The following is a 14,549-nucleotide window of genomic DNA, read 5'->3' on the forward strand; positions in this document are numbered from 1 at the left end:
GGCCCACCGCTGCCGTGGCGACCAATCTTTCTGGGTGCACCTCAGCCAATCAGGCGCATCCGCCTCCCAGCCAATCGACTGGGCACTGGGATACACATTCCAAGGCACACCCAGGAGAATTAATATAATAGATTCTAGTGCTGGGGAATGCACAAATATCTTATGGACCAAGGACTCCTTTGTCAGAAGAGTGCTAATAGAAGAACACAGCTGAAGCAGGATGGGTAATGTTTCAAGAATGCTCACTGAAAAGAAAGAAGGCATAGCATTTTAACCTCCTGGGAGGGAAATCCACTTTCACTGTTTAAAGATGAACCTTTAATGTGCCTCTCTGGATCCAAAACATTTCCTAACAAAATGGGGTCATGGATGGCATCAAGAGGCCAAGGCTTAAAAGGAAATTGGAGGCCCAGTTCCACCGTGACTTGTCATTGCTGACCTGCAATGATGTGGCCATACTGAAGGGATGATTCAGTATCCAGCAGACTATTCTGATATCCTAACAGAGCTGCATTATAAAGGCAAGTGAGTGAGTATAAAAGAAATGGGTTTTATTTCATGGATTATAAATAACATATACTGAATAAAACTCAATCTTTCAAACCTAAACATTCAAGCAAGGTAAAAACTGAGAGCTGCTGAATTAAGTCAAACAGGCAGGAAAGGTTAGCTTGGAATATTATTCTATGCAGTAACACCGTGACAGTCACTTCTGTATGCACAAATGTTAATTGCTATATTCCTCAAAAATGATATATTGTGTGATGACAATGGAAGTAGAAATAAATCGTTCTATATAAAGTGCCTCTTTTTAAAATGTATGTGTGTCCATTGGCTTCAAGAATGCATTTTCATAAACAGTTGTAACTGCTTTTACAGAGACATTTCTCTTCTAGAATATTATCAGCAGTGTATATTAGTGGAGGATATATGTACTTTGCAAGAACAAAATGCAGTTGTGCAAAACAAAGTAGTCACAATCCAACAGCGTTAAGCATGCTTAAGACCACTGAAATCAATGGTCATGATTTAACACCAACTTGATGGTATTGTCATGGGGCATAAGTGTGTGTAACTCTGCCTTGAAATGAAGCCAGTGAAGTGCGCCTAACCTGGTTTTGGACTGTGGCTTGAGAATATATGTGGTCAAAGCAATAAATCAGATAAAACTCCTATCTTTGCTATACTGGCAATGAGTATACAAGGCAATGCAAATTATATTTAGTTGCATGTTTCCCCTTTATCCTTCACATTGAGGCAATTTAGCATGCCTCGGCTTGTTTTGCCTTGTTCTGTGAGGTACTCTGTGTCAGAAGGCAAGGTCTTAACAAACATTGCACTGCTGTTACTTAAAGGCTGAAATGCTGCTCCATTTACTGGAATATTCTGCCCCCCTGTGGTCTCTACCTTACTTGTTGAAGTGACAATTTCAGCACTACAGAGAGAGGACAGCTCACTTTTACACCTACATGCCTGCATGATATCACACTGAATAGCAGCATTGGATTTTTGTATTTCTTCAGCACATTTCTCTGTTTGGGACCAAGCATTGTGCTTTGCGTTGAAATTAGCATACTGTTTGTTTTTAAACGGTATGTGTGCTTTGCTGTGCAGAGATGGAGCAGCATTCACTTTTCTTATATCCATGGCTGACTTTATCTGAGGATGAATGCCTGCTCTTTCCTTGGTCATGCTGTCAAGGAGAATGGAAGACACATCCATTGATTGGCAATTGCATGGTCTTTGACTTCCTGAAACTGTAAATCGGTTGTCATAATTTCTTGGGAAAGAGTCCTCAAAATAACAAGGCATGTTTCCATTCTGATCTTCTTCTTTAGACTGCTGGAATAGAGATTTGTTAGAAGTGTGTGTGTTGAATTACCTTTAATGTCACATACCTTTTTGCTGTGTATATGATCCTGCTGTTCAACTATTTCATAATATACAATAACAATCAGAGTAGAAGTGTAATTTGTTTCTAATTTGCAAAGCAGTGCAAATATAATATTACTAGCTAGTGCAATGGCCAGTTTCATTACAATATTTTAGTTTACCTGTTTCTGATAAAGAATTCTCCTACAAAATAAAATAAAGTTCAAAAGACATTATGTAACCTAATTTTCCATGAACTATGATTCCCAGATGGTTAGATAATGAACTTGTACAAATATAAATTCAATGTAAGGTAATATTTGCCTTGGCATTACCTCATCAGACGTAGTTCTGGCATATATACCTGCTTGCTCTCGTGAATAACCGGGGGATTGGCTGCTCAGCTGAGATGTATCATCTGGGGGGAAAAACCCTCTGTCTATAAGGGGAAACTCTAAGCATGAAGAAATCATTCTGAATTAACTCTACCTTTTAACGCCCACCCTTGGGTTAAATGATAGAGTCAGACATACAGAACTGGAGGAGGCCTCAAAGGCCTTCTAGTCTAACCCTCTACTCATTGCAGGAAATCCAGAACAAGAGGATCCCCAAAAAATATGGCTGCCCCACTTCTGCTTGAAGACATCCAGGCAGTGAGGGAGAGCCATTGTTCCCCTAGCAGTATATCCCCTGCTAACTGGGCAAAGAGGCACCTTTTACCGTGGTGATTCTCTTTATTTAGCAGGTGTTGGGGACACACACACCCCTGACCCCAACATTAGACCCAGAGATACCAACCCAGAATTATATGGAATTCAGGCCTGTGTCTGACTTCATTTTATTAAGAAATGAATTAAATGCCTGGACTCAGGGTGAACTGACACCCAGGTCTCAACTGCTTTGTGAAAGAGGAGGCAATCCAGCATTGTATTGTGAAATGGGCACTCACAGAAACACAAGGGCTAGGCCTGAGCTAATCAATATGCTAAAATGTAACTCACTATCAGATAATGTCTGTGGAAAAGGCCAGGGGCTGATCTCTCCTTTCCTGTTGCAAGAAGTCTATGTTAATCTTTGTCAATGATTGTTCTGCTATGCCCAAAGGGGATTACTCAGTTGCAGTCTATAGAAATTCCACCCTAGGAGAACACCTGTAGATTTAGTCCTTTTACTAACACCTTCTGGGACCAGGCCCAAATCTGGGGATGAGAGGAGGCCCATTTGCAGCTCAGAGATGCAGATTTGCTTTGGTCCCCTCCTCAAGATAGCAGCTAACAGAAGATGGGATTAAGATCTCCCTGCACTGCCTGAATAATTAAAAAGACATTATCCAGAAGGTAACAGCAAGTTGTCACCTTTTGGGACCCAGGAAAGACATGTTTTTAATGTGGATTCTTTCCTGATGAGCAACTTTTTATAATAGAGCCCATTGAACTTTCTGAGTGTGTGTGTCTCTCTCTCTCTGTTTGCGCGCCCAGATCCTACATGGTCACCATCTCCAAGAACCAATTCAGTTTGTGTATGATATGACTTTGCCTCTTTCCCTCTGAGCATGTACAGAGTGTGAAACCAGGTGTACTTCACAACACAGGGGGAGAGTAACTGGCCCTATCGACCCCCAGCACAGTCCCTCCAGTGACTGTTGCTGGTGTCTATCTTGTGGTTTGTTTGTTTTTAAGAATGTGAGCCGTTTGGGGACAGGGAGCCATCTTATTTATTTATTATTTCTCTGTGTAAACCACCCTGAGCCATTTTTGGAAGGGTGGTATAGAAATTGAATTATTATTATTATTATTATTATTAATAATAATAATAATAATAGGTTCCATAGTTGTATTATGTTGATATCCTGTTAGCCCACATGACTGATACGTGCATTGCAGAATCAGACATTCTGGGTAAGCTCTGGCAGTCTGGTTATGGCTATGTCAGAAAGCTGAGACTGTCTCTTGGAATCTAGTGCAGCTCCGCTGAAAACAATATTTGAGGTGGTGGTGGAGAAAAGTTGTCAGTGGGACCATGTGGCAAAACAGAGAGGTCATTCACACAATCAAAAACTGTGTTCTATCCGGGTTTGGGAGCGGTGTGTGCTCCTAATTTTCAGTAGTGTGGAAGCAAGGTAGGAGGAAAAGCTACCCAAGTTTTCCTCCTACCTTCCTTCCACACAACCAAAAATTGGGAGTACACACAGATATTTACAATACTCTCATTTTACAATACTCAAATAAAAGAGGTGGTTTGCCTTTCTTAATAAATAATAAATATAATTAATTAATTAATAATAAAAATAACAAGAACTTTGTTAGCTGCACCATAACAAATTGTTCTCTGGGTGGCTCACAACACAGGATTAAAACATACAATAAAAACACATAACAAATTAAATCGTAACAGACAAAAAGGGAGAAAAGAAAATACAAAATACAATACAAAGAAGTTTTAAAACTCATTTAAAAATTCATTAAAAATCAAATCAAATCTGAAAATCAGAATTTAAAAGGCCTGCATGAACAAAAAGGTCTTTACCTGGTATCTAAAAGAACAAGGTGATGAAGCCAGGCAAACCTCACTGGGGAGGCTAATCTCACTGGAGATTAAATGACAGTACTCTTTTTAAATGCTTGAAGGGACAATTAAAACAAATAAGAAATCTGAAAACAGTACTGACCTTGTTGTCTGTCAGGTTCTGAACTATGATCATAGTAACTGCTGACTTCATTTTCTGTCTTTTTGAGAAAATTAAAGGTGTTAGTAAAACCTTATACATAACTACAAAACTATTTTTCTTTGAAATCTTTATCCTGCCTTTCTAACTTTATGCTTTTTATCATGGTAATAGCTCAATTATGAAAATGACGCTTACTTAATGCTTACACCAAATAAAGTATTTTAGGACCCAGTGTGTCTCCACAACAAGTTTCTCACCTCTGGGACTGCTATACAACACAGTGACTCTGCATAGAAGACTCCATTAGGAGTCTGTGGAATCAGGCTTCTCTGCACAAGATTTCATAGCCCTTATCCAATGAGAACAGTGTTATGTAGAAAGATAAGTTATTCTAGTAAGAACGAATCTGGGAACAAATTTGTTCCCTCGAAGCCAAGATGGCTGACTGGAAGAAGCTCAAGGGAGGTTGAGAGGAGTGTGGATGAGACCCTCTGGCATGTGATAGAGGTATCCAATGCCCAGGCTGATGGTGCTTCTGCTGTCATAGAGAATGAGGATCTCAGGGAAGGAGGATATTGGTCTGAGGAAGATGGAAACACTCCCTTAGCAGGGACCCCTTCCTTGGATGATACGCCCATATTCTCTCGCACAAAGGATACTCCTCCAGGGAGTGGGAGGGCCCTCCTAGCAGTGGATGATTAGATCATTATGGGCGTAGAGGGATGGGTCTGTAACCCACGTGTAGACTGCATGGTGACTTGCCTGCCTGGTGTTAAAGTTGCAGATGTCACGCTGTGTCTAGGTAGGCTATTAGGCAGTGCTGGAGAGGAGTCATCTGTTGTGGTACACATTGGCACCAACGACTTTGGGAAATGAAGTCCTTAGGTCCTGGAAGCCAAATTTAGACTGCTGGTAGGTAGCAAACTGCAGTCCACGACCCCCAGGCTAGCGTTCTCTGAAGTTCCACGTGCAGGGAAAGTGAGACAGGTGGAGCTGAGGGGAGCACTCTATATTAAAGAAGGGATAGATTCCAGAAGCTAGAAAACCTAGCTGGACCAGAGTCCTCCACAGAATAATTATGGGTGACAATACGAGGACTGAAAGGAACTAGGGATGTACTATTGCCCTCTGGATCAAAATGCTGAAAGTGACCTGGAGTTGGAGAAGCAAATAAGAAAGGCAGGAAAGAGAGACAGGGTAGTAATAATGGGTGATCAATTACCCACACATAGACAGGGTAAATTAATGTTCAGGTAATGAAAGAGAGGCCAAATTTCTAGACATGCTAGCTAAATGACTGTGCCTTAGAACAGTTAGCCACAGAACCAACCATAGAGAAGGCGACCTTGGACTTAATCCTGAGTGGTGCCCAGGACCTGGTGTGAGATGTCAGAGTTGCAGAACCATTGGGGAGCCGTGACCATAGTGTGATCCAATTCAGAAAATATGCGAGTGGAGAATTGTCAAGGAAGTCCAACACAGATGCATTGGACTTCAGAAGAGAAAACTTTTCAAAAATGAGGGGATTGGTAAGAAGGAAGTTGAAAGGAAAAGTCAGGAGGGTCAAATCACTCCAGAAAGCATGGAACTTATTTAAAACAACAATACAAGCAGCTCAGTTGGAATGTATACCAAGAATGAGGAAAGGTATCATCAAGTTTAGGAGAATGCCAGCATGGCAAACAAGTCAGGTAAGCTACAGAAAGGAAGAAGACTTTTTTTTCAGAAAATGGTAGTCCTGGTCAAATGAAGACAACAGAAAGGAACATAAACTCTGGCAAAAAGAAATGCAAGGAGACAATAAGAGATGCAAAAAGAGAGTTTGAGAATATAGCTAGAAGTGTCAAATGGAATAACAAAAACTTAGTTAAATATATCAGAAGTAGAAAACCTGTCAGGGAGGCAGTTGGCCCCTTAGATGATGAGGGCGTGAAAGGGATTATTAAGGAGGATAATAAGATTGCAGAGAAGCTGAATGACTTCTTTGCATCTGTCTTTACAGCGGAGGATACTGACCATATACTATCTCTGGAATTTAGCTTCTCAGGTTTAGAGGCTGAAGGAACTGGGCCAATTTGAGGTGACAAAGGAAGATGTTCTAAACAGTCTTGATAAACTAAAAATTAACAAATCGCCAGAGCCAAATGGCATCCACCCAAGAGTTCTGAAGGAACTCAAATGTGACATTGTTGATCTTGTAGCAGAAATATGTAATTTGTCCCTACAATCAGGCTCTGTACCAGAGACTAGAAAGTAGCCAATGTAACTCTGATTTTCAAAAAGGGATCCAGTGGGATCCGGGAAATTACAGGCTTGTCAGCTTAACTTCGGTGCCAGGTAAATTGATAGAAAGCATACTTAAGGACAAAATTGTTAAACATATAAAAGAAAAGGCCTTGATGAAGGAGAACCTTTTAATTTCTGCAAGGGCAAGTTTTGCCTCAATAACCTTTTGGATTTCTTTGAGAGTTCAACAGGCATGTGAAGGTGACCCAGTTGATACAGTATATTTGGACTTCCAAAAGCTTGTGACAAAGTTCCCCACCAAAGGCTCTTGAGTAAACTGAGCAGTCATGGGATAAGGGGACAGGTTCATGTGTGGCTCGGTAACTGGTTGAAGGGCAGGAAATAGAGGATAGGGATAAATGGACACTTTTCACAATGGAGGGAAGTAAGAAGTGGAGTCCCCCAGTACTGGGACAAGTGCTCTTTAACTTATTCATAAATGATCTAGAAATTGGGTAAACAGCAAAGTGGCCAAATCTGCATATGACACAAAACTATTTAGGGTAGTGAAATCCACAACAGATTGTGAGGAGCTCCAAAAAGTTCTCTCCAAACTGGAGGAGTGGGCGACAAAATGGCAATTGCGGTTCAATGTAAGCAAGTGTAAAGTGATGCATATTGGGACAAAAAAAACCCTACTTCACATATACGCTGATGGAAACTGAGCTGTCGGTGACTGACCAGGAAAGAGATCCTGGGGTCATGGTGGACAGCTCATTGAAACTGTAGACTCAGTGCATGGCAGCTGTGAAAAAGGCCAATTCCATGCTAGTGATCCTTAGGAAGGGGATTAAAAATAAAAATGCTAATATTATAATTCTCTTTTACAAAACAATGGTGCGGCCACACCTGGAGTACTGCATACAGTTTTGGTCACCGTATCTTAAGGAGGATATTCTAGCCCTGGAAAAGGTGCAGAAGAGGGCAACCACGATGATCAGGGGCCTGGAGCACCTTCCTTATGAGGCAAGACTGTGGCATCTGGGGATCTTTACCTTGGAGAAGAGATGACAAAGGGGAGCTATGATCGAACTGTATAAAATTATGTATGGAGTGGAGAGAGTGGACAGATGTAATTCTGGCCATTGGCTGTATTAATAAAGACTGACTGAGTGGACAGAGAGAAATTCTTCTCCCTCTCTCACAACACTAAAAACAGCGGTCATCCCATGAAGCTGAAGGTCGGGAAATTTAGGACCGACAAGATGAAATACTTTTTCACACAGCACATAATTAATCTATGGAATTCCTTGCCATGGGATGTGGTGATAGCCACCAGCTTGGATGGCTTTAAAAGGGGTTTAGACAAATTCATGGAGAACAGTTCTATCAATAGCTACTAGTCTGGTGGCTGTGGGCCACCTCCAGCCTCAGAGGGACAATGCCTCTAAATACCAGTTGCAGGGGAGCAACAGCAGGAGAGAGAGCATGCCCTCACCTCTTGCCTGTGGGCTCCCCGGAGGCATCTGGTGGGCCACGGTATGAAACATTCTGGACTAGATAGGCCTTGGGCCTGATCCAGCAGGGCTGTTCTTATGTAATCTGCCTACTTTCCTTTCTCTACCGCTACAACTGTTCTAAATTTGGTCGAAATCGGTTAGGTAGTTCACAAGTTAACCCATTTGCACCTCCAATGTTCATGCATCCACCATATTGAATTGTGGTGCATGATATCATCACGAACTGTGTGTTTGAAGTTTTCCTACAACTGTACCAAATTTGGTCCAAATCGATTTCCACTTGCACCTCAAATGTTCATGTGTGCACCATCTTGAATCAGGGCGGATGACATTATTACAAAAAGTGCCCTTGAGCCATCCCTCTGTGTCCCTACACCTGTAGCAAATTTGGTTCAAACTGGTTAGGCAGTTCACAAGTTAGCCCACTTGCACCTCAAATGTTCCCATGTCCAGCATCTTGAATTGGGGGGGATGAAATCATCATAAACCATGCCTTTGAGGTGTTACTGTGTGTTATTTACTACAACTGTATCAAATTTGGTGCAAACTGGTAAGGCAGTTCACAAGTTATCTGACTTGCACCTCAAATGTTTATATGTCCGCCATCTTGAATAGGGGTGGATGACATCATCACAAACTACAGCGTCAAGGGGTTCTTATGTGTCGCTACAACTGTACCCAGTTTGGTTTATATTGGTCCAGGCATTGCAAAGTTGATAGGGTGGGAACACGCTCACAGATGGACACATGGACAGACACACACATGGAATGCCGGGTCATCTCCTAAACCTACTACCAGGCTAAAAAATCAGAGCCTGGGTTTATATACCAGAGCAAGTTGCTTGTTCTAGGTCAGTTTGGGTGGGGAGGAAAACTTAGTTGTTTTTGGGTATTTCTGCACCTGAAGCTGCAGTTTGCTTGCCTTCTGCTTTATGTGTTGTAGAGTAGGGTGGACATTAGGTAGCTTGAGACTGGTAGGTCCTAGGTTTATCCAAAGTAGCTCTCCAGGGGGTTGGTCTATATCAGGGGTGGGCAACTTGACACTCCACAATAAATTGTGGCTGGTGAAGGTGGGAGTTGTAGTTCAACAAAGCTGGAGGGCCAAGTTTGCCCATCCCGGTCTAGATTCTCCCTGTTTCCTTCCAGCCCAAACTGCAAATCTGATAGGCTGGCTGAGTGGGGGCATGGCCACACCATTCTCATTCTCATTCTCTCTCCCTCCCTCCTCTGATAAGGGTTGCTTTTACTTTCTAATTTCTTTCTTTCCAGTTTCTTCCCTTATAGAGCAGCTTCCTTTGCTCCCCTCCTGTCCTGCAGCAAAATTCTCTGGGGTTTTGATGTTAAACTACCTTATTCTCAGTCCTTTTTCCACTCTAGAGGCACTCAATTTATCCCAGCGGCTATAAAATTGTTTAAAGCTAAAGTGTGTGCACAATTATTATATGGAGTTCAATTAGGTTTATTTGCCAACTTTAATAAAATTGAGGCTATCCAACTTTTAAAAAAGTGTTTTCCAAGTACCCGGCTGTGTCCAAATAGCAGTTTTATGTCTTGAGGCGGGATTAATTAAAATTGAGGCCTGGATCCAGATCTTGAACTATTGGCTCAAGTTAATGCTCAATCCCATTGGTATTATTTCATTGATATTCCAGGATGTATACTGTTCATCGTGGCTAAAAAGGTGGGAGAACGTTTGTATTATTATGATTTTTCGCCTTCAGCTATCTTAAATGAGGCTGCTAGAGTTAAACTTAAAGAAAGAATCCTAGATATGGAAATTCAGATCGATAGGAGTAACATCCCTAGGGGTGTTTTCTTGGGAACACAAGGTGCAAATTACTCTCCTGCTAGATACTTATATTTGCTTACTGTGCCTAAATTTCGTAGAGCTATGACTTTAGCTTGCTGCAATGCTATGGACACTGCAGTGTTGCAAGGAAGATTTCAAGGTATTCCCTATCAAGAACGTGCCTGCCCATGTGGTTCAGGAGAAATTGAAACAGCCCATGTTATCCTGTACTGCCAATTTTACAGTAACATCAGGTCCAAATACATCCTACCCCAACTTAATTTACACCCAGGACTTTCAGATAATGATTTTTTAAATTTACTGTTAACAGATAGTAATAGAGGCAAATTACTTATGGTTGCTAAGTTTTGTTACATTAGTAGTGTGATTCGGACTGAAGCTGTTAATTCTAAGTAATTGTTCCTTTTCTTTATGATTTAGTTATATTTCCTCACCTTGTTCTTTTTTTTAATGTAAATTTATGTAAATTTGGCCGTTGGCTGTATTAATAAAGATTGATTGATTGATTGATTGATTGATTGATTGATTGAAACTACCTTATTCTGTATGTAAATGTTTGTACAAACTTCTATTTTGTGACTGTCTCCTCAAGCTGCTATTTTGTGCTGCTAACCCACAAGGCTCTGGCAAAACCAAAACAAAGAAACAGACAAACAAATGAACAAACAAAAAAAGCCGCTCCTGGAAGCCTTAAGTCTGCCCATCCTGGGCTGTTGTAAAGAGCTTCTGCATAGCCAACTCCTGGTATGAACCTTAAGGACCTATGGAAACAAAAGGGTGGTAATTCTCTCTCACGCAAATGCAGCTGAGTAAGAGGAAATAGAGCTGGGGGCTTTATAGATGGGGTTTGCTCATCCAAAGGCGGCTCCATATTTCTGTGGAATTTCAGAAGTCTGTTCCACATCTTGTATGCTGCTAATGAACATTCTAGCTCCTGTGTATGTTCTTCAACAGTCTGGCCTATTGCTGCACTCTGTTCTTAGTCAATCAAGTCAACCTTTTATCTCCTCATGGCACTGATGAGTTGCTACAGGATCCGGCACTAACAAGAAGGCAATATAACTAGGATATTTCCCCCATTCATCATTTCTCTTCCCTCACCACCACTGCAAGAACCAAGCTGGCTTGCCTCCGCCCAGCTTTGTGTTTCAGCAGCCAGTCTTCCCCTCCCTGTGCAGGGCTCTCTGAAGCTCAGAGTCAGACTAGAGGCGACAACGGGCCTGTTGCAGAATGCGAATAGAGAAAGTCGGACCTTGCCAGCTTCTACCCTACCAACACAGTAATCCAAATATAAAACTCTGAGCTGATTGGGAGGAGCAGCTCTCCAGGAATGCCAAATGTGAACAATAAAGTATTGGCTCAAATATTCAAGCAGCTTCAGGAAAGCTAGTATGACTAGACTGAGTGGCCTGTGTCGTCTCTTCAGCACAACCTTCACATTGGACATCGATTCCTAGGGACGTGTTCACGTTCCACAAGACTGATGGCAATCAGCCAGTCCTCTTTGAGTTAGTAACATTTTCCACATTCATTACTCCCGCCCCCCAACAGTTGATTCACAGACTCAAAAACAAGTCATTTGCCAACATCTCTATCTTCTATTGCATTGCCACATTTATGTCCTACCTTTGCAGGCCTGCTAAGCTCTTAAGGAGGTTACAAAGCTTGCTAAAGTGATTTGCTATACAGAATTGTTTCCTTTTTTTCATAATGAAGTTCAGAAAGAATGTTCAGGGCAATGTGCTCACCCCTCTTCTTTCTGCATCAAGCTCAAGTAATATCACTCCAATGCTTGGGTTGTGGGCGGGGGGATGCTACTCCAATGTAACTCAAGAGCAGCTGGATTGAATCGGCTGCAAAAATCATGCTAAATGAGGAACCTGGCATACAGTTTATCATTTTGTATTATTTGATCTTCTGCATGTCTTTCTAGTAGAGCCAGAAAAGGAAGGAGCAAAGAGCTATAAAAATGCAGCAAAATTATATGCTTTTCCTCTCATCACTCTCATCAGCTGGTTCAGATTGTCTGACCTGATTGTTCATACTCTTTCCATTCTAAGGGATAGGAAAGTGTGTGTGTGTGTGCGCACGCGCACACGTGCACTGAGATTCTCAGCATAATGAATTACGTGTTTGCGTGGGGTAGAGAATTATAGAATGCCACAGCTATATATATATATAACTCACCCAATCACACTGAGGCCAGACCAAGACAAGTCAGTTCATGTTGACAAAATATCAAAGAATTTTAATGTTGGAAGAGACGTGCAGCTCTGTCCTGTCCATCCACAGTATAGCTACAGCAGCACAAGTTGAATCAGGTCTTATCTTTCTTCCAGTACTGTACTGAGGCCCTTAAACCTGGTTTCATGAGCAAAACTAGATGAGATGACAAATAGACGTTTGCTACCAAAATTGGAAATCTCACACTGAGTTTCCTCCCCTCTGCCCTTAACATGTAGTTATGAAAAAGTGCCATTACATTGTGCCATACTAAAGGGTCAGAGGAGAGAAAACTCAACATGGGGATACCAGTTTGGTGGCAAACCCATTTTTAACAAAATCTGTGTCTTTGTGTCCAGTTCTGTTCTCTGTGCTCTGCTGTCAGAAAAGCAAGTCACTGGATCAGGTGTTAGGAAACAAGTTATGTTGTATCCTAAATGTGAATGCCTCATATTAGAGGAACATCAACATATTTCAAGATTGCCTTATTCCACTTCTTACAGCAGCTGATCATTAAGAGGTTTCAGTCAAAAATTTAAAAGACAAACTGTCAGAACCCTCTATTCAGGTGAAAATTTAACAATATCACACCTGTGTTGCTTTACACTCCTGTGATTTGGTTGGCATGAAAATAACGGGCCGAAAGTACAGGAATTCCTATCTGTTCTTTAATACCATGGATTATTTATCACTGGATAATAAATAGAGGTTTACTAGTGAGATATCTAAGGGAAAGGTAGGTTTTCTTTTGCTGAGTGAAAAGACTCAGAGAGACCACTTCAGATCCAGGTAGTACAAGGAAGAGGAGGGGATGCTATAATTTAGCAGTATTTTTCTGAAGTGCTGATCTTACTTTGCTACATATAGGATTTTCCTGTTCAGGCACCTTGCTGTGATTTGGTTGGCCTGGAACTAGACTTCATCATCTGACTCTGCATCAGCAACCTGACACCCCCCTACCCCCACCCCAGTAATCTGATGTATACCAACCCTGAAATCTTCCGACCTAGGAGAATGGAGAAGTACCACCATGCTGCACCATGCTGCTTGCCACCTATGTTAGCTATCTTGGACTCTTCGTCAGGTTGTTCCCCTCTTAACCATTTCCCTCTTTCCCTCTCTGCAATGAGTTTTCATGCCTAATAATAGGGTTAGGCACACAGTTTGGAAAACCCTGATGTATACTATCAAGGGCCTATTTTCTCACCGGACAGTAGCATAAGAGGCCCACCTTGTTCTGAAGGGAAGTGAAAGAGGCATCATGCACCTGTAAGTAATTGTATTAACCAGAAACATTTTTGCAAATTACTCTTAGAAATGTACTGCTTGAAGAGTTCTGCTTGCCACTCAGTACTCTGCCCACCAACAATTTACACACATACAAAAACCACCCCCCTCCCCCTAGGAATTGCAAAAAGCCCACAAGGCTCCTTGGAAAAGCTCCTCTTCTGCCCTTGTCCCTATTTTAAGGTGCTCTAGTCTAGGCAGCTCTGTTTGTTTCATTCCCTGTTTCAGCACCAGAGGGCACACAGGATGGAATAGCAGCAGATCCAATACATCTGTTGTGATCATAAGCAGCAATGAAAATTGCCAAATTGGTCTCCAGCTGCTTGTTTTAGACACAATAAAATCCATACAATCATTTTACCTCTTCAAGTCCAAAGATCTTCAAGTGATTCAGACTTGGTTCTGCCAGTGTGCCGTTTCTGCTGTAAAATATAGGGGGTGGAAGGGGGGAATTATTTCCATTCTTTGAGTCTCTGTTCCCAAACTGAAACGAACATTGTTAATGAAGTTACAGTACTTCATGGTAGCTATAATTAAACCATTTAAGGCCAGCAGCTCCCTTAATTATTAACAGTCTCATTTCATTAACATTTACTGAATATTTTATACTTTTTGAATTCTGAAGGTCTAGGAGCCTGATTTTAACCCATCATTTCTCCCCTGTTCTAGCATCCCATTTTACACATATAGTCAGAACCGCTGGAATACCTGAGGATTGGGGTCTTGCTATAACTGCCTCTATTTTTAAAAGGGGGAGGAAGAGTGACCTGCGAAACTTTAGTCCTATAAGTTTATTGAGCATTACCAGCAAACTTTATGCTAAAAACCTTTTTACCCAGTCTTACCTTCTTACTTAATCTTGGCTTTTTACCCAGGCTTTTATACGATTGTCTCTACCGCTACTGCTTTGTATTTTGTATGGTTATATTGTGCTTGTATTTTT

The 14,549-nt window shown here is 41.5% G+C and overlaps 1 protein-coding gene across 10 annotated transcripts in view; it reads right to left on the minus strand.

The window, feature by feature from the left end:
- Positions 1-530: 530 nt before the first annotated feature.
- C5H12orf40 (chromosome 5 C12orf40 homolog) overlaps positions 531-14,549 on the minus strand; it is a 46,246-nt gene continuing 32,227 nt past the window's right edge. For 4 of the 10 annotated variants that reach the window (XM_053253619.1, XM_053253622.1, XM_053253626.1 and 1 more), the window contains 5 exons: positions 13,968-14,028; positions 13,551-13,586; positions 4,541-4,598; positions 2,208-2,290; positions 531-1,842 (listed from right to left, as the gene is read on the minus strand). In XM_053253619.1, the coding sequence (XP_053109594.1) occupies positions 1,222-1,842; positions 2,208-2,290; positions 4,541-4,598; positions 13,551-13,586; positions 13,968-14,028 (859 nt within the window). In that variant the 3' untranslated portion in view covers positions 531-1,221. The remainder of the gene's footprint in view (positions 1,843-2,207; positions 2,291-4,540; positions 4,599-13,550; positions 13,587-13,967; positions 14,029-14,549) is intronic. The other 6 variants (XM_053253621.1, XM_053253627.1, XM_053253625.1 and 3 more) reach the window with 4 other exon arrangements.

Source organism: Hemicordylus capensis, chromosome 5 (assembly GCF_027244095.1).
Source record: "Hemicordylus capensis ecotype Gifberg chromosome 5, rHemCap1.1.pri, whole genome shotgun sequence".
Taxonomy (NCBI): domain Eukaryota; kingdom Metazoa; phylum Chordata; class Lepidosauria; order Squamata; family Cordylidae; genus Hemicordylus; species Hemicordylus capensis.